At 40.4% G+C, this 22,598-nt stretch overlaps 1 protein-coding gene across 1 annotated transcript in view; it reads right to left on the minus strand.

Annotated features, from left to right (window-relative positions):
* Positions 1–22,598, minus strand: part of trmt1l (tRNA methyltransferase 1-like) — an 87,747-nt gene that overhangs the window by 16,299 nt on the left and 48,850 nt on the right. The window contains exons 10-13 of the mRNA XM_063064015.1: positions 21,353–21,565; positions 10,840–11,030; positions 9,321–9,399; positions 822–988 (exon numbers count right to left, since the gene is read on the minus strand). Coding sequence (XP_062920085.1) covers positions 822–988; positions 9,321–9,399; positions 10,840–11,030; positions 21,353–21,565 — 650 coding nt within the window. The remainder of the gene's footprint in view (positions 1–821; positions 989–9,320; positions 9,400–10,839; positions 11,031–21,352; positions 21,566–22,598) is intronic.

Below are 22,598 nucleotides of genomic sequence, written 5' to 3' on the forward strand. Positions count from 1 at the left end.
ATTTTGGAAAAAAGAACGATTTATTCATGATACTAGTGTTCAAACAATGGTGATTTTTAAAAAAATCCATTTGCTAAATACTGTGATAAGTTTAGTCTTTAAATCACTGTGACTCATTGGTTGGTTTGGTTCTTAGCTCATCAATCAAATTTAGGATATATTGTTTTTTCAGCGTTCATTGTCTTTCTTTGCTAGCAGTGGTATAGATAACTAATCCACTCAATTGGGCTGATAGATTATCGCACTCACACTGAATGATTCATGTTTTCAAACAATCATTGCAATATCAGTACACTCTGCACTTTGCCAGCCTAGATTCTCTAGATTCAAAACGGAAAGGAGATCGATGAGAAATACAGTTTTAGCAAAGTAAATTATGCTCGTCCCTGCAATATTTGTTCTTTCCTGGTGAAGAGCTGGAGTTTGGTCCAAAAGCCCCTTTCAATTTCTGCTATGAATAAAATTGACAATTTCTCATTGACTGAGCTTAGAAAAGCCACTGTTGCCTTGCTCCATGGTAGCCATGGTACACAACCCAATCTTGCTTTACCCCCAAAAAAACAAGAACTTGTAATTTTTGTTTGAAGTGCATTAATGCCAGATGTGGTTTTGTAAATAATGCCTTGGCTAACATTATCTAACATATCAGAAATCAGCCTTCAAGCCTGTGCAGTTTACTAATGCACTCTTTTATGAACTAAACCTCACTTTAATAACTTTATCTGGCAGTGATGGCAACTTTTTCTAGCAGGAGCCTGTAAATTGCTTTATAAATCCACTTTCAAAATCATTACTAAAATTGCAGCCGTGAGCAAACCGACCTTGACTGCTGTGACTCATTGGCCCAAATATTGAATGATGCTTCAGTGTCGTGCATTCAGATTCACAGATAAGGTTCTTTAGCAGAGGCTGAATGTCTTCTATTCCATGTTGGACAGCTTCGAACAGCATTCTCCGCAAGAAGCCCGTGTTAAACAATGACCCTGACCTTAAAGTTGAATAGAAGTCAAGAAACTGAAGTTACATTAGTGAGTACGATTTCTTTTGCTTTGAAGACAATAACAGTACACAATTTAGGTCGAGCAGACTAACTTAAACAATAAGATGTATTAAATTTGTACAGACATTAGGATCAAGCAACTCAGCAGATAAATACTGAAAGAAATTGTAATAGAGAAGTAATGGAACAGTATGTCTTTGAGTTTAGTTAGCCACAACTGAGTTAAAGAATATAGACCTCACTGGACAGCAACACATGATTTTGAAAATTGCATAAAAGTTCTATTGTTGTTCGTCATCTATCAACGCATCTCTAACTTATATGTTTGTATGGTGTAGAAACAATAGTTTAAAATAAGTCCTGTGTTTCTCTCTTCAGGTCTTCATAAGCCATGTAGAAATAGAAGGTGAAAGGAGAGTTTCAAATTGACACAATGCAAAGTGAGAGATAATACTGCCCATAAATAGGTGAACGCTCAGCTGTAACTTGGCAGCGCTGCAACAAAAGACCACAATGAATTGAAAATAAGTGTTTTAACAGTACAGTGTGATTATTTCTGATTGGAAGAAGACAATTTATTACTTTTACTTGTAAGATAAATATGTATGCATACTTTGCCAACCAATAAACTAAACAATATCACCTAACAACAGACACCATAATACTCTTCTCCAGCTGGCTTGATAAGCATTTCCAATATTTTTATTTCAATTTTCCACCAGCTGCAGGGCCACTGACAATGACTGGTAGCAGTCCAACCCATCTCGTGATCAAAATAATTAACCCAGGACCCAAAAAAATTGTCTGACTTCAATCTGCACTTAGATATTAAATTTATTTTCCACCAATGCCAATAAAGATCGAAATACTGAAGACCCAGCATCTTCATTGCAACAATTGCTTTTCATAAGCTACCCTGTGCTGTTGGTTACAAAAGAAACATGCACATATACCATGTTTAGATCCTCTTTTCAGAAAAAAGGACATGCCAGCACCCAATCATACCATAGAAAAGAGTGTATGTGAATAACATATGATTAATTATTCACTGTTGATCCAGAGTGCAGCTTTAAATTTTAAGCACTTAGTAAACCCATAATATTTTTGCACATTGAAAAAAATCTTATGCTTAGCAGTGCTACCAACCAGAATATGAAACATACATTGCCTTTATTTTAAATGCCAAATATTGGCAACCAAGAGGCAAAGAATCACGAGGTTTTGATATAATCCTATAGTAGCTGTGGAACTGTATTTTACTTGTAGTAATAAAATGGCATTTTGACTGTAGCCAAATGGAACCTGCAGTGTATCAGAGTGCTTTGCTAATAGCATACGTGCAATGTTATGCAATGAACCAGGGTACAAATTGCAGAAAGACAAGTGCATTCGGTTACTGGAAGGATGCTACATACACTGATTAAGCAGATGAACAGAATGCACTCTGTCCTAGAACTGAGCCAACACTTGTGTATAAAGAAGTGACTATGCTGTCTGCTTTTTCAAAGATATCACTGGCTCTTGTGTGGTGCTAGTCTTCCCTTGCAGCAAGTAAAAAGAACACACTTATGATTGATCCACTTGAGTTAATTGTTGTTTTTACAAGAGGTAGTGAAAGGGTGCTTGACAGAACTCAGAGGTCCCACTGAGATCACATGTTTAGGAGTGGGAGCAGACCAAGAGGGATTCTGGTGACTGAATGCTCCTGGGGAGACTCCGTGGAGGAATGAACATGAAAATGTTTGCTTTCTGCTCTGTGTGGCAAATACCGGGTTCTGCCCTACTCCTGTTCTATACTCCGCGATCTGTGGTACCGTCTATTGAATGGATCAGTTTCTCTCACCGCGATTCCAATATTTTCAGCAAGGCATCCAGAAACATACGGGTATCAATGATTAGATTTGACCAGTAAGGGTGTCAGGAACATTCCCGGCGTCAGTGATGCACGAAATCTGTACGATAAGAGTGGAAGGAACACTCAAAATCTGGCAGTAAGGACACATTGATAAAAAGAGTAAGAGTGGGATCTGTGGAATTTGAGCTTATAAATTTAATCCCTACAGCACACTGTAGTGAATAAAAGAAAGAGAAACTACAGTAAGTACGGTGAGGAAGAGAGATTAGAAATTGGTAATAACATAAAAGCCAAAGAAAGGGCATACAATACAGCAAAAATTAGTGGGCAGTTAGAGGATTAGAAAACTTCAAAAAAACCAACAGAAGAGTATCATGAACAAAGCAGATGAGCTTAGAGCATGGATCAGTACTTGGAGTTATGATGTTGTGGCCATTACAGAGACTTAGATGGCTCAGGGGCAGGAATGGTTACTGAAGAGTGCCAGGCTTTAGATGTTTCAGAAGGGACAGGGAGGGAGGCAAAAGAGGTGGGGGCGTGGCACTGCTGATCAGAGATAGTGTCACGGCTGCAGAAAAGGAGGAAGTCATGGAGGGATTGTCTTCTGAGTCTCTGTGGGTGGAAGTTAGGAACAGGAAGGGGTCAATAACTCTACTGGGTGCTTTTTTATAGACCACAAATATAGTAACAGGGACATCCAGGAGCAGATAGGGAGAAAGATTCTGGAAAAGTGTAATAATAACAGGGTTGTCGTGGTGGGAGATTTTAATTTCCCAAATATTGATTGGCATCTCCCTAGAGCAAGGGGCTTAGATGGGGTGGAGTTTGTTAGGTGTGTTCAGGAAGGTTTCCTGGCACAATATGTAGATAAACCTACAAGAGGAGAGGCTGTACTTGATCCGTATTGGGAAATGAACCTGGTCAGGAGTCCGGTCTCTCAGTGGGAGAGAATTTTGGAAATAGTGATCACAATTCTCTCTCCTTTACCACAGCATTGGAGAGGGATAGGAACAGACAAGTTAGCAGGAAGGAGCTTAAGAATGAAATTAGGAAAGCCAGAAGGGGCCATGAGAAGGCCTTGGCAAGCAGGATTAAGGAAGACCCCAAGGCATTCTACAAGTAAGACGTGAGAGAATAGGACCAATCAACCATCACAGTGGAAAAGTGTGTGTGGAACCGGAGGAGATAGCAGACGTACTTAATGAATACTTTGCCTCAGTATTCACTACGGAAAAGGATCTTGGCGATTGTAGGGATGACTTACAGTGAACTAAAAGGCTTGAGCATACAGACATTAAGAAAGAGGATGTGCTGGAGCTTTTGGAGAGCATCAAGTTGGGTAAGTCACCGGGACTGGACAAGATGTAACCCAGGCTATGGTGGGAGGCAATGAATTTTGCATCATCAATGGAGACGGGAGAGGTTCCGGAGGATTGAAAGGTTGCATATATTGCTCCCTTATTCAGGAAAGGGAGTAGAGGGAGCCCAGGAAATTATAGACCAGTGAGTCTTACTTCAGTGGTTGGTAAGTTGATGGAAAAGATCTTGAGAGGCCGTATTTATAAACACTTGGAGAGGCATAATATGATTAGGAACAGTCAGCATGTCTTTGTCAAAGGCAGGTTGTGCCTTATGAGCCTGATTGAAATTTTTTGAGGATGTGACTAAACACATTGATGAAGACAGAACAGTATATGGATTTCAGCAAGGCATCTGATAAGGTACCCAATGCGAGACTTATTGAGAGAGTAAGGAGGCATGGGATCCAAGGGGACCCTGCTTTGTGGATCCAGAATTGGCTTGCCCACAGAAGGCAAAGAGTGACTGTAGATGGGTCATATTCTGCATGGAGGTCAGAGACAAGTGGTGTGACTCAGGGATCTGTTCTGGGTCCCCTTTTCTTTGTGCTTTTTATAAAAGACCTGGATGAGGAAGTGGAGGGATGGGTTAGTAAATTTGCTGATGGCACAAAGGTTGGGGGTGTTGTGGATAGTGTGGAGGGCTGTCAGAGGTTACAGTGGGTCATCATTAGGATGCAAAACTGGGTTGAGAAGTGGCAGGTGCAGTTCAACCCAGTTAAGTGTGAGGTGGTTCATTTTGGTAGGTCAAATATGATGGCAGAATATAGTATTAATGGTAAGACACTTGGCAGTGTGGAGGATCAGAGAGATCTTGGGGTCCGAGTCCATAGTACACTCAAAGCTGCTGCACAGGTTGACTCTGTAGATAAGAAGGCATACGGTGCATTGGCCTTCATCAATCATGGGATTGAGTTTAAGAGCCGAGAGGTAATACTGCAGCTATATAGGACCCTGGTCAGACCCCACTTGGAGTACTGTGCTCAGTTCTGGTCACCTCACTAAAAGAAGGATGTGGAAACTATAGAAAGGGTGCAGAGGAGATTTACAAGGATGTTGCCTGGATTGGGAAGCATGCCTTATGAGAATAGGTTGAGTGAAATCGGCCTTTTCTCCTTGCAGCGACGGAGGATGAGAGGTGACCTGATAGAAGTGTATAAGATGATGAGAGGCATTGATCATGTGGATAGTCAGACGCTTTCTCCCAGGGCTGAAATGGCAAATATGATAGGGCACAGTTTAAGGTGCTTGGAAGTAGGTACAGAGGAGATGTCAGGGTTAAGTTGTTTTTTTTTTAACCCTGAGAGTGGTGAGTGCGTGGAATGGGCTGAGATCAGCGACGGTGGTGGAGGCGGATACGAAAGGATATGGGACAGTGAGATTGTCCCAGGAATTGATTAATATGGCATTGGCTTGTGGAATGAAACCACATATGCCTTTGATCAAACCCAACAAGCATTAGCAAGTTGTTGGCAGAACTGATGGCTGTTTGTACAGTAGCATTACAAAACAGAATGGCTTTGAATTGTATTCTATCAGAAAAAGGGGGCACTTGTGTTGCTGTACTTACATACTTGACGAATCAGAAAATATAACTCATTTGGCAAATCACATCCCAGAAGCTACCAAAGAGATGAGGAATGTAGAGGATCAGTATCACAACTATTACACTCCAGGAGGTGGCTGGTGGCCATTCGGGGTGCCAGGAGAATGGGGGGCAACTATTCTGTATTCATAAAAAAATGGCTGTTATTCTTTTATGATTTTTGTGTGAAATAACAGGATGAAAGGGAGGACATTAACGAAAGGAATGGATACTTGTTGAAGTGGACAGATGAAAAGGGAATTTTGGGGTTAGGCTTTGAAAATGCATCATTGCTTTATGTACTTATACAGTATATGCATATTTCAATTACTGTATTTACTGAAATGCAGTATTATCATGAAATGATAAAAAGGAGGGAATGTGAAAATATACTTGTACTAACAAAACAGGATTTTTGTCTGTAACAAAATGGAACCTGAATTAATGACAAACTGCAGAAAGACAAGTGGATTCAGTTACAGGAAGAATGCCACGAACACTGATTAAGCAGATAAACAGAATGCACCCTGTCTTTGAACAGAGCCTTGTATACAAAGGAGTGACTATGCTGTCTGTTTTCTCGAAGCTATCACTGGCTCTTGTGTAGTGCTAGTCTTCCCTTGCTGCAAGTAAAATAAATGGGCTTATGATTGATCCACTCTGAGTTAATTGTTGTTTGTTATAAAATATAGCAAAAAGGTGCTCGATATAACACTGAGGTGGAGTTTCAGTTTTTCCAACTCAAATGGAAAATTTCCTCTGCTTGCCATTTGTAGTTAAACCTGAACATGTGTACAAAGAGCACTCGTCTGTGGTACACATAACAAACCTTCTGCTTTTGTGTACAATATCTCCTATGAATAGAGCCGCCTTCAGATGCACATGACTAAAAAGCACGTTAAGGTCAAATGGATATATCAGTGCTTTCACTGGACTGGTTTCCTCTCAGTAAAGTATTAATCAGACAAATTAAAACTTACAAGGATACAAAGTAGGGCAAAGCCAAGTACAAAATCTGTCACAGCTGTACAAATTTTATTTGTACACAAGTTCTATAATGAACTTAAAAAATGTAAATACAAAATGTCAAAAAAGTAGATATTATACAAATAAACACTAGTAGGTTATAAATTGAAAAAAAAATATTCAAGGCCAACATAATACTTCAATGCTGCAGTAGTCAATTTGAGGCATAGCAAGCCAAATACAGAAAACAACAGGAATTCTGCAGATGCTGGAAATTCAAGCAACATACATCAAAGTTGCTGGTGAACGCAGCAGGCCAAGCAGCATCTATAGGAAGAGGCGCAGTCGACGTTTCAGGCCGAGACCCTTCGTCAGGACTAACTGAAGGAAGAGTGAGTAAGGGATTAGAAAATACAGAAAAGTAATTTTTGAAATCCTGCTTGGGAATTATGAAAAGGAGAAAGCTAATTGAAGTCTTCACCTGTTGGCTATATTTTTCAAAAGAAGTGTCAGATGCACAAAACCAGACACCGTATTCTGGTCCATTCATTATGCCATAGTAAGGGTGAGGAAGTGGTCTAGAGTATCTTGCTGAAGTAAATTAGAATGTTGCTTCATAACAAACCCTATCCATTTCACTAATTTCTTTTATGTTTCCTAAATGTTCCCAGTGAATGGAACATTAAATCTTTCAAGCTCTTTAGTATTAATTATCCATAATAATCCCTTGGAAATATTGCAAAGCTGTAGAATGCTTCCTGGTTTAATGCCGGAATTTTGGTGTATAATGCTGATTTATATCAAGTCATGAGAATGCTTTGGAAGAATATTTCCATGACACAGCAAGAAAAGTGAGGTGGCAAAATCTCAAAAGAATCTCTATGCATTTGATCTATTTGATGGCGCCATGAGACCAGGAGGCTCCAGCAGAAATAGACTGGGAAGAATTTGGATTATGAAAATTAACTTCTTGAAAGGAGTGAAGGAAAAAAGATGACAACTAAGCTCAACGATATGAAGCAGAGGTCCATCAAACATTGTCAGGTTTCTGCTTCTACATACTAATATCCAGCAGTGGTACCTTTGGGTTTCTTTGGCTCTTGGACAATGTAAAGCAAGGCTGAAGTGGTATTGAGGGAGCGCTGCAATACCATTGTTTGATTAAGGTATTAAACTGAGGCCCCTTCTGTGCTCTCAATTAGGTATAAAAACCTTATAGCACAACTTCTTTTAATAACAGTGTGATGAGCAGGAGAATTATTTTGGCTTCCTGATCAATATTACAAAAGCAACATTCTGATCATTATCATATTGAGGTTTGTGCAATCTGGATGCATTTTCCTTTGCTATTTTCCTATGGTAATGCAATGCCGACTCTTCAAATACGTCACTAACTGTAAAACATTAGGATGTCCCTTTATATAATTTCACACTTGAAAAAGATATTCTGTAGAACTATTATGCAAGCCTACAGCATCTATATTATTTATGATTATAGACTCAGATTTTTATGTCCTTAAAACCCAGGGAAACTCAACCTCATTTGCATTCAATTCCTTTTAGTTGATTTGTCTTGTTTAGATTTTGTCAAGGAGGTTTCGAATGTTACCGAATGCTCTAATAAACGTCTACCGATGTACTGTTGAAAGTATACTGACTCGTTGCATTATAGTCTATTTCGACAATCTTAATGCTCAGGAAAGCGAAAAGCTGCAGACTAGTGGAGATAAGGGCACATTGTACCCCACCATCAAAAGTACCTACATGAGGCACTGTAACATCCATTTTCAAAGATCTCCACCAACCAGGCAATGCCATCTTCTCACAGCTACCATTGACCAAGAGGTACAGAAGCCAGAGTTCCCCACAACATCAGGTTCAAGAACAGCTACTTCTCTTCAAACACTTGGCTTTTGAACCAATCTGCACAACCCTAATCACTACCTCAGTATAGCAACACTATGACCACTCTGTACTATAATGGACCTTAGTTTGTTCTAATTGTGTCTTTCTTGCAAAAACAAATATTGAATGTGTGCTTTTCTTGTGAAAGTTAAGTGCCCATGATACTGCTGCAAGTAAATTTTTCATACCATCTGTGGATATACGTACTTGTGCTTTTGACAATAAACTAAAACACAACATTGAAAGTCTAATACAGGCCTCTGCAATGAAGAGCTTGATCACCTTTGAAGTATGTGGTTTTGTCATCTCCTAAACCCACCCACATGTGGCACAGACAAGTGCTGAACCAGTGTTTTTGCAGAACATATTAGGAACTTGTCCATTAGGAGTGGGCACAATTTCAAATCAGCAGGCGTTGACTAAAAAATATTGCTGGCAACTCTTTCATTTATTAGGACACTTGATACAACAGCCACAAGAAAACCAAGTGTTAGACTGTAGAACACTTCAATAACATTGGCCAAACTCCTTGCTTGAGTAAAAAGAAAATTATGCCTAAAACTAGGAATGCTGGACATTCAGGACTCAACATGAGGTCAAACAATAACTTAGAATTTTATTCCAAATCCTTAACTTTTAGCAGCAACCTACCACAATGGTCCAAGCTCTACAGCAGTTTTTCCTGGCATACTTCCATGACAATCACATGGCAGCTGACGGTATGCACTTTCTGAAATAACAACAGAAAATCTGTTTGAAAATAGACTGGTTGTTTGTCACTAAACATAAAGCATTGTTGCACATCAATTTTCAAGGCTATGACAGTGTTTGTATTGTATGGTGCTGACTCCAAACTTAAAACCATAAGACCATATTCAGTAAATGTTTCAATATATTAGAATTCACATGAAGAGAAATACTTAACATATCTGGTTCTTATATTCCATGTTAGCTGCAAAATAAAATACATAAATCTCTGGTGCTTAGAAGAATGAGGAAACTGTAATACCACTTGTATTACTTGAAATTTTGCTCGAAGGGAAATCATTAACTTTAACCACTAGGGAATTTCAAATATACTTACCAGTTGGTCAAAATCTACAACAGATTCAGCAAGTATGTGACACAAAACTTTCTGCCATTTAAGGTGGCTAACAATGGCATATGAAAGAGGAGCCAGATATCAAATATTACAGGGATATTACTATAACAGTGGTCCCCAACCACTGGGCCGCGGACTGGTACCGGCCCGCAAAGCATGTGCTACCGGGCTGAGAGGAAACGATATCAGTCAGCTGCATTTTTCCTCATTCCCTGTCACGCACTGTTGAACTTGAACGTAGGGTTACCATCTGTCCTGTATTGCCGGGACATCCTGTATATTGGGCTAAATTGGTTTGTCCCATACGGGACCGCCCTTGTCCCGTATTTCCCCCGCTAAGGTACAGCGTTCCTATGAAACCTTTCGTGCCAAAATGGCGTAAAGCGCAGAAGCAATTACCATTAATTTATATGGGAAAAATTTTTGAGCGTTCCCAGACCCAAAAAAGAACCTACTAAATCATACTAAATAACACATAAAACCTAAAATAACAGTAACATATAGTTAAAGCAGGAATGATATGATAAATACACAGCCTATATAAAGTAGAAATAATGTATGTGCATTGTAGTCGGGAAGATTAAGTCAAAACCGATTTGTGGCAAAAAAAATCAGCACGTACGCGCATGTGCACACAGGTGTCCGCGCAAGGCTTCATGGTCATGGTAGTCTTTCTCGGAGCAAACACTGTCCCGTATTTGACTGCTACTTCTGCCCCTTATTTGGGAGTGAGAAAGTTGGCAATCCTAACTGTAAAAGACATGCTGAGGTGAGTTCAACTCTAGTTGAACACCCCCCCCCCACCCCCCCACCCCGGTCGGCTGGTCCGCAAGAATATTGTCCATATTAGACCAGTCCACAGTGCAAAACAGGTTGGGGACCCCTGTACTATAATATAGTATAAAATGCTAAAGTACAGGGAGCTTAAAGAGCATTGGGAGTAGACAAGTAATCAACAGCAGATTGACAAACACTGCAGCAGTTCACTGATCCCCCTTTTCAGGTGAAGGCAAACAGCTAAATATATTTAACCACTGGCTGCATAGACCGTTGTTGAGTGGGGTTTACCTTCTAGCATATGGCACTTCTTGTAGAAGACCCGCTCTTCACACCACTGACAATGGATCAGGCGTCGGATTTTCTTCAGGCTTTCATCCGCCTGGGAAGGACCTCGAAGCACCCGTACCACCACCAGAACAAAGTGTTCCAGAGCTACAGCGAATAGGACCTCAATCCCCTTATTGCAGCGTGCTGCAGCCCTGCAGGGAAATATCAGAAAACACAAGGTAACACAGTTGAACAATGAGGGGAATAAAAACAACTTTCAGATGCTGTTCCATTTAACTAAGGACAAAGAGAAAGGTACTACTACCTCAATTATAAGAATCATAATTGGATCTAAGATTTATCCATGTAACTGATTTCCAGGATAAAGTTCACTAAAGATGTATGGTACAATGACAACCTCACACTGACAAGACTGCACTGTTGCATGCAACAGCCCAGCAAAGGCAGTGTATCAGAAGACACCACCAAGCCAAAAGGGACACCAGACCCCATTTTCTTAGAACAGTTAGAGAAAATGCATCAAAAGTTTGAGAAATGTCTTGCAGTTACAATGTGAAGGTACTATATTGAAAATTACTGCTCTAACTCTAAGACTGACAAATTTAGTGAAGTAAAGCCAAATTCCATATGTTTTATTCCTCGTGTTTCCAAACACAATTTTAATATGAAAGATGAAAAACGATAATAATAAACACAAGAAATTCTGCAGATACTGGAAATCCAAAGCAACAGACAAAATGCTGGAACTCAGCAGGTTAGGCAACATCTATGGGAATGAATAAACAGTCGATGTTTCGGGCCAAGACCTTCCAAAAGCCCTGATATGTTAACTACTTATTCCCTTCCATTGATGCTGCCTGACTTGCTGAGTTCCTCTAACATTCTGTGTGTGTTGAAATGATAGAGAATTCTCTGAAATCTAATTTCTTCTTCCGTTGAAATTTGGATCAAAAAAGAGACATAAAATCATATACAATTTCATCGAAGGCTTTGCAGTGTATGATTGGAAGTTCCTTTTTGATTCTAATATTCATCAGTCAATATTAATCAGAGCTTCTCAAGAATCATCAACAAATTCAAGGCATTCAGGACCTTTTCACACTAAACTTGAAATTTAACAGGCCATCTATTGATAAGTTATCACAGAAAAATGGGTAACTTATTCTGGTCATGGCAGAGAGTCATACAGCATACGGTGCAGAAACAGGCCCTCTGGCCCATATAGTCCTTGCTGAACTTGTCCCATCAGCCTCCACATCCCTCCTACCTATGTGCTGATCCAATTGAACCTATGTCCACCACTTCCATATGGTAGCTTATTCCATATACTGGATAAAACTTGGACTAAATTTATGTAACCAAAATTTGATTAACATGCCCTGAAGTTCACCAGATCAATACATGTGTTTTATTAAAATGTGCCTTACTTAAGGGATCAAGCTAAAAGTTGACAACATTTATAATAGTCTTTTTATAATCATGAAATCAAATACTGGAAACCCTCAGACGAGGGTCCTTTCAAGTTAAAGATCCTTCACCAAAACCACAAAGACTATATTAGTTTTACTCCAATGAGATGATAGCCAAAGTTGTATCGGAAACCCAACTTTAACTGAGCTTGACCCAGTAAATACAGACTTTCAAATGTAAAATGATTTACTGCTATAATAAGCACTGGAATAACAATAAAAATTAGAAGTTAAAGATTAAGAGAAATTAAAAAGAGATTCAGGGACCTACAGCTACAATAATTTTTAATGAGATTTTATGGTAATTGGAGTGTAATAATTTGGCTACTGCTGGTGATTGGGGGTGTTGGGAGTGAAGGAGGATGAGAGGTGACTTGATAGAGGTGTGTGAAGTGATGAGAGGCATTCATCGTGTGGACAGCTGGCACCTTTTTCCCAGAGCTGAAATGGCTAATACAAGAGGCCATAATATTTCAGGTGATGGGTGGGAAGTATGGGGGGAGGATATCTCAGGTATGTTTCTTTACACAGAGTAGTGGATTTGTGGTATGCGCTGCCAGGGGTGGTGATAGAGGCAGATATTTAAGAGACTCTTAAGCACACGGATGAAAGAAAAATGGAGGGCCATGCAGAAAGGAAGCGCTAGATTGATCTTGGAGTAACTTGAAAGTTTGGCACAACATCATGGGCTGAAGGACCTGTACTGTTCTATATGTCTAACTGGAAGGGATTGGGGAAGAGAGAAAAAGACAATTGGAATGCCTGAGCAGGGTGATAATTGGAGGTTGAGGCCAGTGGTCTGTGACCTGGAGCTCATTGAATTGGTTGGTTGGTTGGCACCTGTCTTTCTCAAAGGACAATGGGAGATGATGATCATCATCACAAGCCTGGGCAAATGGTCTCGAGATCCTAAGATGCCCAGTTGTCAAGGTCCTCTTCTCGGCTTCACCAGTGTAGTCCAAAGGAAAGCTTATGAAGCAATACGCTTGGCACCAGCCTGACTGCCGGAAGGATGTTCAATGACATCCAGCCACCTTAGGGGATTCACTCCAGATTTGTTGTCCGGGTTTACTCCCGTAGTCTTCGTCTCCCCCGAGGCTGCCCACAAGGCAGTGCAGCTATTTACCCATAGCTGGGGATCTGTTTCAAGAGCACCAGGGCATGTCCACACAATGGTGTGCCTGTACCACGTGTGCAGGGGCCAGACCTCCTCCCCGTCCTCTGTAATTCAGCCCGAGTCCGAAAGGAGTTCAGTTTCCATATGTCGCCAGCGAGAAGGCACTACACGAGGCTTGCAGTTGGAGATGCTATGTACTGGCAGAAAGAGACTTACACATTCAGCTCTCCTTTTCACAAGACTGCTAGCCAGTGCTGGAAGCAGAAAGTGAGAGCGACAAGCACTACCTACTATGCTACCATACTAGACGCATCACAACAAACATTTTCTGTGAATTACATTTCAGGAATAAGCTCACCATAGTTCTGGAGGGATGAAAGGACAATGGAAAATAATGAATTTAACTGCCTAGGAGGCTGTACTGCAAAGACAAGGTTGTCTCAGAATAACAAAATCAAAGTCCTTCTGCAATGTTAAAATAAAAATTCTACATGCAATAGCATTATCATGTGTACTCCAACCACAGAATTCCATTCAGGAGCGTGAGGAATTACCCAGCTGATTATCCAGAGTGAGGTAAATGCCCTGGAAATGATTGTTACTGCACTTCACTCAACATAAAAATCAATTTTCAGTTGTACATTGCTGAAAAATTAAAGTTCCAGGTATACGAGACAATTTCCTTTTTTTAAATATTGAACATGGACTTTGAATATGTTGTTTCATTAATGGAGCCCAATGTCAGTCTAGTTAGTTACTGCCTATTACACTGTTGGTGTTTAGGGCAGCAATGAAGGTCCTCCATCTCTGTCTGTCCTTGGCCATCTTCTCTATGGTGCCCCAGGTGTGGCTCAGCATCTTCACTTCTGCCTCTACGGTATGGTGCTAAATTGTCTTTGGTCTTCTGCGTTTCCTCTGTCCTTCAGAGTCCTAATGAAGTGCTGCCTTGATGATAGAGTTGGCTTCTCTTTTCATCATGTACCCAATCCATCTCCAGCATTTCCACTTGATGATTGTGGCCATGTACTCTTGGTGACACTGAAGGAGTAAGGTGTGGTTGGAGATCTTTCTTGGCCAGAAAATACAAAGGATCTTCTGGAGGCTCATAGTGTGAAATGACGAGAGCTTGGAAAGGTCGCCCTCTGTCATGCACTAGCATTCTGACCCGTACAAGTGTGTGGACAGAACACAGCTCTGGTACAACTTCACCTTGGTGTGGACACCGCACTTGGTTGATCCTCGTATGTTGCTCATTGATCTGAAGATGCTTCCAGCTTTGTTGAGCCTGCACTGGATGTCGGCCATGGTGCCACCATCCTGCCAAGTGATGCTGCCCGGGTCAGTGTGTTGACGTCATATGCCTTGATGTGAGAGGAGACTCTACAGTGAGGGTCCTGGTCTCCGTCTTTCTCTGGCTGACTCTGAGTCTAACCTGTCCACCAAAGGCACACAGGTGCTGGTATGTATGTGATAGTAATGAGAGGTCACCTGCAAAACCAAGCTCTTCTAAAGTAGAGAATAGAGTCCACATAATATGTCTCTGGTTATCTATCATTGTTTGCCTCATAAGCCAGTCAATCACCAGGTTAAATAATATCACCAACATCACACAGCCTTGCCTGACTCCTGTCTTGACTTCAAAGCTCAAGTTGCGGTCCTCATCTATGCAGGTGAAGTAACCATAAGCTGGACAATTTTGGAAGAGATCCCATATGATCTGAGAATTTGTAGATGCTATCAAAAGCATTTTCAAAGTCCACGAAATTCACATACAGTTGTCTCTGCCACTGTTCTATGATGTTACGCAGCGTGAAGATCTGGTCGACACAGCCTCTGTTTCTCCTGAAGCCAGCTTGCCCTTTCCTCAAGCACACATTGACAGCATCTATAATCCATTGAAAATGACTTTGACAAGCATTTTGCTGGGCACTGACAAAAGTGTGATGCCACACCAGTTGTTGCAATCACTTAGCACTCCTTTCTTGGGGATCTTAACAATAACTCCCTTTGTCTAGCTCTTGGGTATGTCCCTTTTCCCAGATTATACTAAACAGTGGTTGCAGAATGTCTGCAGCAACTTCTGGTTCAGCTAATGTTAATCTAATGTGTACTTATTATAAGAAGTTGTTCTGATGACGTGCGGACCAATCTCCCTTTTCACAATTTGACTCTCATTCTGAATAACTTCAGTATGGTCGACTTTGACAGATAGTATTATGGTTGTAAACATAATGCTTAATCTTTTCAGTCACGCACAAGGATAACATTTTTAATCCTGGGTTCAGTAGCAAATAGCATTTTTGTGTTTAGTTGCATATGCCTTAGGTTAATGATGTTCATGCTATGTATTTGCTTTGCACAAATTAATCACAATTCAGACGGTTTATTTTATACATTCATGAGGAAAGGAAGTTGGCATGTGAAAAGAAGGGAACACAAAAGATTTTTCATACAGTACAAATGTTGCTTAAAATATTAAGCAGCCGTTTCCAAGTACAACTGACTGCGGGAACAGGAAGCATTCTGCTCAGAGATTTGGAAAGGAAAATCACCAGGAGAATTTGTTTTGGATATTTGTTTGGGTGAGGAGGTAGCATATGGGTGGTGAACTGGCAAGTGGGGTTAGGTGTACAGATATTATACCAGTTGGATATATCGTGGGGTTGGCGTATGAGTAATCAGTAATGGAGGAAATGGAAGGATACATCCACCTGGAGGAAATGGACACTTTGGTGCATCCATCAGTGGCCCAGGCAGAATAAAGTCTTTGTAGTAATGCAGAAGTAGACTACATCCTTTTAGGGTTACACGTTCTCATAGGCTAGGCACATCAGGAAAATTTTTTGCAAGCAACCACAAACAGTAGATTGTTTCAGGTGCCTAATGGCCTTCATGCTGTCAATTACACACACAGAAGATCCACAGATAAGTTTGGTCGTTAGCCTTCCACGCTGAACTTAAAGTGACCCTCCAATCTCACAAATTTTGACTCAGTACTTAAACAGCTGGAAGGAAAGCCACATGTCCAATTTTACCTGTGGCACAAACTTGTGAGCACTGCAGATGGCAGCACTAAATTACAGAGATATTGTGTGAATAAGCAAAACTGTGATAAATGAATATCTGTAACAGAAAATTCAGATTCAGATTCATCAAATGTACATCAAATCACACAGTGAAATGTGTTGTCTGAGTTAACAACCAACATACCAAAGGGTGTGCCGGGGGCACACATTCCAGTGCCAACATAGCATGCCCACAATGTTCAAAACAACAATACAACAATCAACATGGAACAATAGAAGCAGCAGTACCAACAATAGAACAAGACATCCTCACCAGCAGAGGTCACCTCCAGACCCTGGACCCAGACTCTCAAACTCACAGGCATCGGGCCTCCAACCTCCAGTCTCTGGTCTGAACACAAAGACTTGATCTTCAAGCCTCTACCTTTGGACTAACCAAATTCGGTCTTTGACCCTTTGGGCTCTCTACCTCCAGACTCACCAAGCACTCAACTTTGACTGCAGGACTTCATCGATCTCTGGGTATCGACCTAAGGAGTCGCCAATCATGGGTTTGACCTCCAGGCCTCAAATGACCTGACCTCCCGGACCTCTGACCTTCGACCACGGAGCACCCTAGGGTTGACTTCAGGAATAGTACGGCCCTCTGATCCCAGTGGCCTGTACTCCAAACACAGGCTCCTGTCCTGATCTCTCTTTCTCCTTCATCTCTGTTACTAAAACCTCACCTGACTCCTAATTCCCTGCACTGTCGCCCATATCTTCCTTATGAACCTACAAAGCAACTAAGTCTGCACCATGACATAGATAGACATTGCAGCTCAGTGCCATCTTGGCTTGAACACTGGCTCCTACCCCTGACCTCCAACTCTTTCTCATCCCTGTCCCTAACACCTAACTCCCCACGCTGTCCCAAAAGCTATTGTTACAAACTTAAAAATCAATTGCTATTGTAAAAAATGTCATTGTGAAAACAGAAGAGATTCAGCGAGCTAGGGACTTTCCTCCTTGGAACAGAGCAGGATGAGAAGGGACTTGATAGAGGTGCAGAAGATGATGAGACACGTGGGTAGAGTGTACAGCAGCACCTTTTGTCCAGGGTGGCAATGACCAAGACAAGAGAGTATCAGTTTAAGGTGAGTGCTGGACAGTTTAGGGGAGCTGTCAGAGGTAGTTTTTTTTCTTAAACCACAGAGAGGACCTGGAACCCACTGCCGGGGCTGGTCACAGAGGCTGATCCAATAGGGACAATTAAGAGACTTTTAGATTAGCACACGGATGTAAGAAGTTGGAAGGTTATGGGCTATGTTGGAGGGAAGGGTTGGATTGATGCAAGGTTAATGCAAGTCGGCACAACGTTGTGGGCTTATGTTCTGTTATGTAGGATGAAGAGTTAGTAATGTTGAAGTTGCAAAATGTAATCAAAATAAAACTAAAGAAATTCTGGACACAGGATTGAGAGGATTAAAGATAATATAGCTAAAAGCTTTAGAAAGTGCTGGTTTAACTAAACCTGCACCATAGTGGCAAATCTGGTGCATTTAGTATTCTGCCACACATTGCCTAAAATAGTGGTCACCAACCTTTTTAAGCCCAAGATCCCCTACCTCGACCTCAGTGAAAGGCAAGATCTACCTACTAAATCGTTTAGAGCAAAAAACAGCTCAGATAGTACTTCCAATTTGAGGCCTTTTATTTGGGTGAATTGTATTTGAATTACACAAAATACTTTTGTCAAACTTTCAAATTAATTCAAACAAGAAAACACTGTAACTAGCATATCAAACAGGCCATAGCTGTCTTTCTTTAAGAATATTACAATACTTCACACCTTTAATTCTAAGTTTCATTATTTAATTTTATTTCAATACGAAAAATAAATGAATAAAAATTGACTGTTGCACTCAGTGTGATGACTGGGGCTGAATAGTTTCTGCTAGTTCCCTGAAATTTGGCTCATAACTACAGACAACCAGTCTGAGACAGTCTGTGAGGTGTAGGGTTGCCAACTGTCCCGTATTCCCCCGCTAAGGTAGAACGTTCCTATGAAATCTTTCGTGCCGGAATGCTTTATGCCAATGAAGCAATTTATATGGAAAAAAATTTTCAGCGTTCCCAGACCCAAAGAATTAACCTACCAAATCATACCAAATAACACTAACATATAGTAAAAGCAGGAATGAGATGATAATACACAGCCTATATAAAGTAGAAATAATGAAGATTAAGCCAAAACCGATTCATGGGGTTAAAAAAAAAAATCGGCACATCACGCATGCACACACAGGCGCCTGCGCAAGGCTTCATGGTCATGGTAGTCTTTCTTGGGATAAACACAAATGTCCCGGGATTTTGACTGCTACTTTTGTCCGTTATAGTCATAGTCATACTTTATTGATCCTGGGGGAAATTGGATTTCGTTACAGTTGCACCATAAATAATTAAATAGTAATAAAACCATAAATAGTTAAATAGTAATATGTAAATTATGCCAGGAAATAAGTCCAGGACCAGCCTATTGGCTCAGGGTGTCTGACCCTCCAAGGGAGGAGTTGTAAAGTTTGATGGCCACAGGCAGGAATGACTTCCTATGATGCTCAGTGTTGCATCTCGGTGGAATGAGTCTCTATTTGGGAGTGAGAAAGTTGGCAACCCTAGTGAAGTGTCTGTCAGTAAGTCAGCTGCTGTACTTAGATTTAATAATTTTCATCTGAGAAAATGCAATTTCACATAGATAAGTTGACCCGAAGTAGGCACTGACTTTTAGTGGTATAAAACCAACGTGCACACCGCACATTGCTGGGGCGCCATCAGGAGTAATTGCAATCAGTTTATGAATGGGGTTGTCATTTTCACGGACATATTTTTTAAACTCATTGTAAATATCCTCACCTCTCGTTCTCTCCTTTAATTGCAAAAGAGTGAGGAAGTAAAATCCTTTGTTGTAAAATCCTGGAAAGCCATTCTGACAAATACAACATGCTGAGCTGTTTGCATTACATCCAGGGATTCATTGAACTGTAGTGAAGAATATTCACATCCTCTGACGGTGACACTACCCTCCTTGTCACTGTTGCAGGGCCAAGCAGTATATTACGTATTGCGGTTGTGATGCCGTTTTTGTTTTTAAAGTCATTAAAAACCGTCTCTGTGGTAATGACCATTGCTTCCTTGAATAAATCGCCATCTGTAAAAGGCTTCTTGTGTTTAGCCAAAAGGTGACTTACACGAAATGATGCTTCAATAGCAGCCTTATTTTGAGCAGCATGTTTTGTGAAAAACGATTGCTGGGCCTTCAACTCCGATTTCAGCTCCTCAACTTTCCTGGCACGAATTGCGCTCTTTGGGGGGTAGGTGTCTTTAAATTTCTGGTGGTTGGTGTTGTGGTGCCGCTCCAGATTCCCTCCTTTAGTCAGTGCTTGTGTTTGGTGGCACAACATACATACACACTTGTCTTTCACCAAGGTAAATAGAAATTCCTCTTCCCATTCTGGATGGAATTTGTACGTTTTCGCCTTTTTTTGTGGAGCATCCGCCACGCTATCAGAATATCACGAGCAATTGCCGATTGCGTCGCCTCTGATCTGAGCCGACATTTACATGCCAGGTGGCACCTAATTAATTAGCTGGCTTATTTCGGCTTTTTTCCTTAAGGATGTGCTGTGTGCATCTGGACTACCGCTGCACCACTGCTTGCTTCGCGGCCCGGAGGTTGGGGACACTGCCGTATATCGATGTTTGCGACAGTCTGTACTCTTACCTAATCTGATTGGTCACTTTGATGCAGCACAGGCTACGCTGAAAACTCGGTGCATGGCGGGAGAGCTACACACATGCGCACTGGGCAGAAAGAACGGAACTAAACCCCCGCAACCCGGAAACAATCTCTCTTTACAAACAGCTTTTTAGCAAAAGTATTGCTATATTAACATTATCCTAATTAGTATTACTTTTATAATGCTCACATTACAACAGTACTTTTGTATTTATTTTTGATTTTTCTTCAGGATCCACTGGGAAAGTGTCAAAGATCGATCAGTCGATCACGATCAACGGGCTGGTGACCCCTAGCCTAAAAGATACCAGAATGACATCTGGATACCAAGTGTTTTAATAAGGATTACAAAAGTGTGTTGTATTTCCTAGAACTTGAATGTTTAGGACATAAATTGGATTAAAATCTACAATCTATTGAAGAACCACATAGTGGTCAATGTGCACTATTCTTCACATTGGTTGGCAGTCAGAGCCAACACCTTAAGAGGCAAATGAAACTTCTTTCTGAAAAGACTAATAGATGCTATCTCAAAAACATTTCCTATCTGAGAATGATAGATATATATTGCAATTAAATTGTATGGGTAAGGGGAAGAATAGTGTTTGGCTACAAACGGCAGAAAAAAGCTCAAGATGCTAACAACTCCATTATTGCAACTATGTTTCATTAATGAGCTGGATTTTATCAAGCAGGGCCCCTGCCTCCCAGTCCCCACCATAACAATTGGCTGGACCAAAGAAACGTCAGCCCTGGAAGTTAAACATACCCACAAGAAGAAACTTCAAACTTGAGTAACAGGGTTACTGCTGGTGCAAATATTGAGCTTTGATTCAGTACTGTCATCTCACAGTGAATGTATTTCCATCTGTGGCCATAGAGGTTACTCAAAAAGAAGGTAGTTAACTATTTTATATTTTAGTAACAGAGGGTGCATACATCTTTGATATTACATTATTACATTCACTTAAATAACAGCAAATTTTAAAACGTCTTGACTTGAAAGGACTTGTTCTTCAAAAGTATAGTATGGAACTGATAATCATTTCCTGAACTTGTTAAGCTACTAAGGAGGTACTCTCCAAAAACCTTGCATTTTTACAAGAGATATTAGTGAACACATTACCTTGCCATTGAAGCGATGACCATTCTGGCTGCCACTTCTTTATAGTATTCTGTCCGGACAATGTGACACCCATAGTGGCGCATGGTGACATTCAAGGCCTTGCAGTACAATGTGCTGATGTCAGTGGATGTCACAGAAACAATTCCAAGATTCCTCACATTTCTGAAGGCAGCATCAAAGTAATTTATTGCTGTTCCAAATGGGTCAAGGTGTCTATCCCAAGACAAAAGTAAACACAATCAGATAGCTGCAATTGTAATATCTGCCATATTCATTACTGAACAAAGGCAGAAGAAAAATATTTTGCATTATGTTTTACACAGCATATTATTTCAGTAGTTCTCCCCAATATACTCCATCTTCCAGATGGGAGGTAGGTCAGGACAGATTTCTGCAGGGGCATTCCTACAGGGCTCTTTGTTTGAGAGCGTGTGACAAAACTGGTGATAATTTTCTTTAAAAATTCACACATTTAAGCAGAGATTAGCATTGATCAATAATTGTGTATATCTTAAGAAAAAAAGGGCATTTACATGTATAACAGGGACAGATTGAAACAAATGAAGCACTTTAGAAAACATGCCCAAAAATATCAAATTTTTCAATTGTCTTTTTTTTTTAAAAAACATCATTTCTAAATAATATTTTTATATAACATAAGAAACGAGAATGTGAAACTATAAACTTTGGTGCATATTCATAAAAGATCAAATAAAGGAAAAAATTCGCACTTTATTCTCAGTGTGACTTGTGTTGCTGCATGGATGATGAGAAATATTTAACATCTGGATTGTATTTGGTTGTTTTGAGAGCTATGCATTCAGCACTAGTTTCAGCTGTAAGTCTACACCTATAATTAGACTTGACCAAGTTCATTATTGAAAACAATGATTCACTTGAATATTTATGGAAGTGGTAAGCTACATACCAGTATTTCCCATTATTATCACTGAATATCCAGTGTTGACTCACAAACAACAGATGAAAAAAATACATAAGCAGAGCAAAACCAATGTCAATTGGCCCAACCTTTTACAATCTAAATATTGATGTGTGTACCAGGTCTGTGAGGATTTCAAAATGTATCATCCAATGTCATATGTTCTGAGAACCATCTGGCTGGCGCCAAGCCAGTGTGAGACATTTTCTGTGAAAACAGCTCACTGCTTTTGGCTTGTAAAGAATCATTCGCTGCTTCATTTGGCAGTAAAGAGATTAAGATGTATCTTTTTATTATGGTTGGGGT

The sequence above is a fragment of the Mobula hypostoma genome, chromosome 12 (assembly GCF_963921235.1).
Source record: "Mobula hypostoma chromosome 12, sMobHyp1.1, whole genome shotgun sequence".
Classification (NCBI taxonomy): Eukaryota; Metazoa; Chordata; class Chondrichthyes; order Myliobatiformes; family Myliobatidae; genus Mobula; species Mobula hypostoma.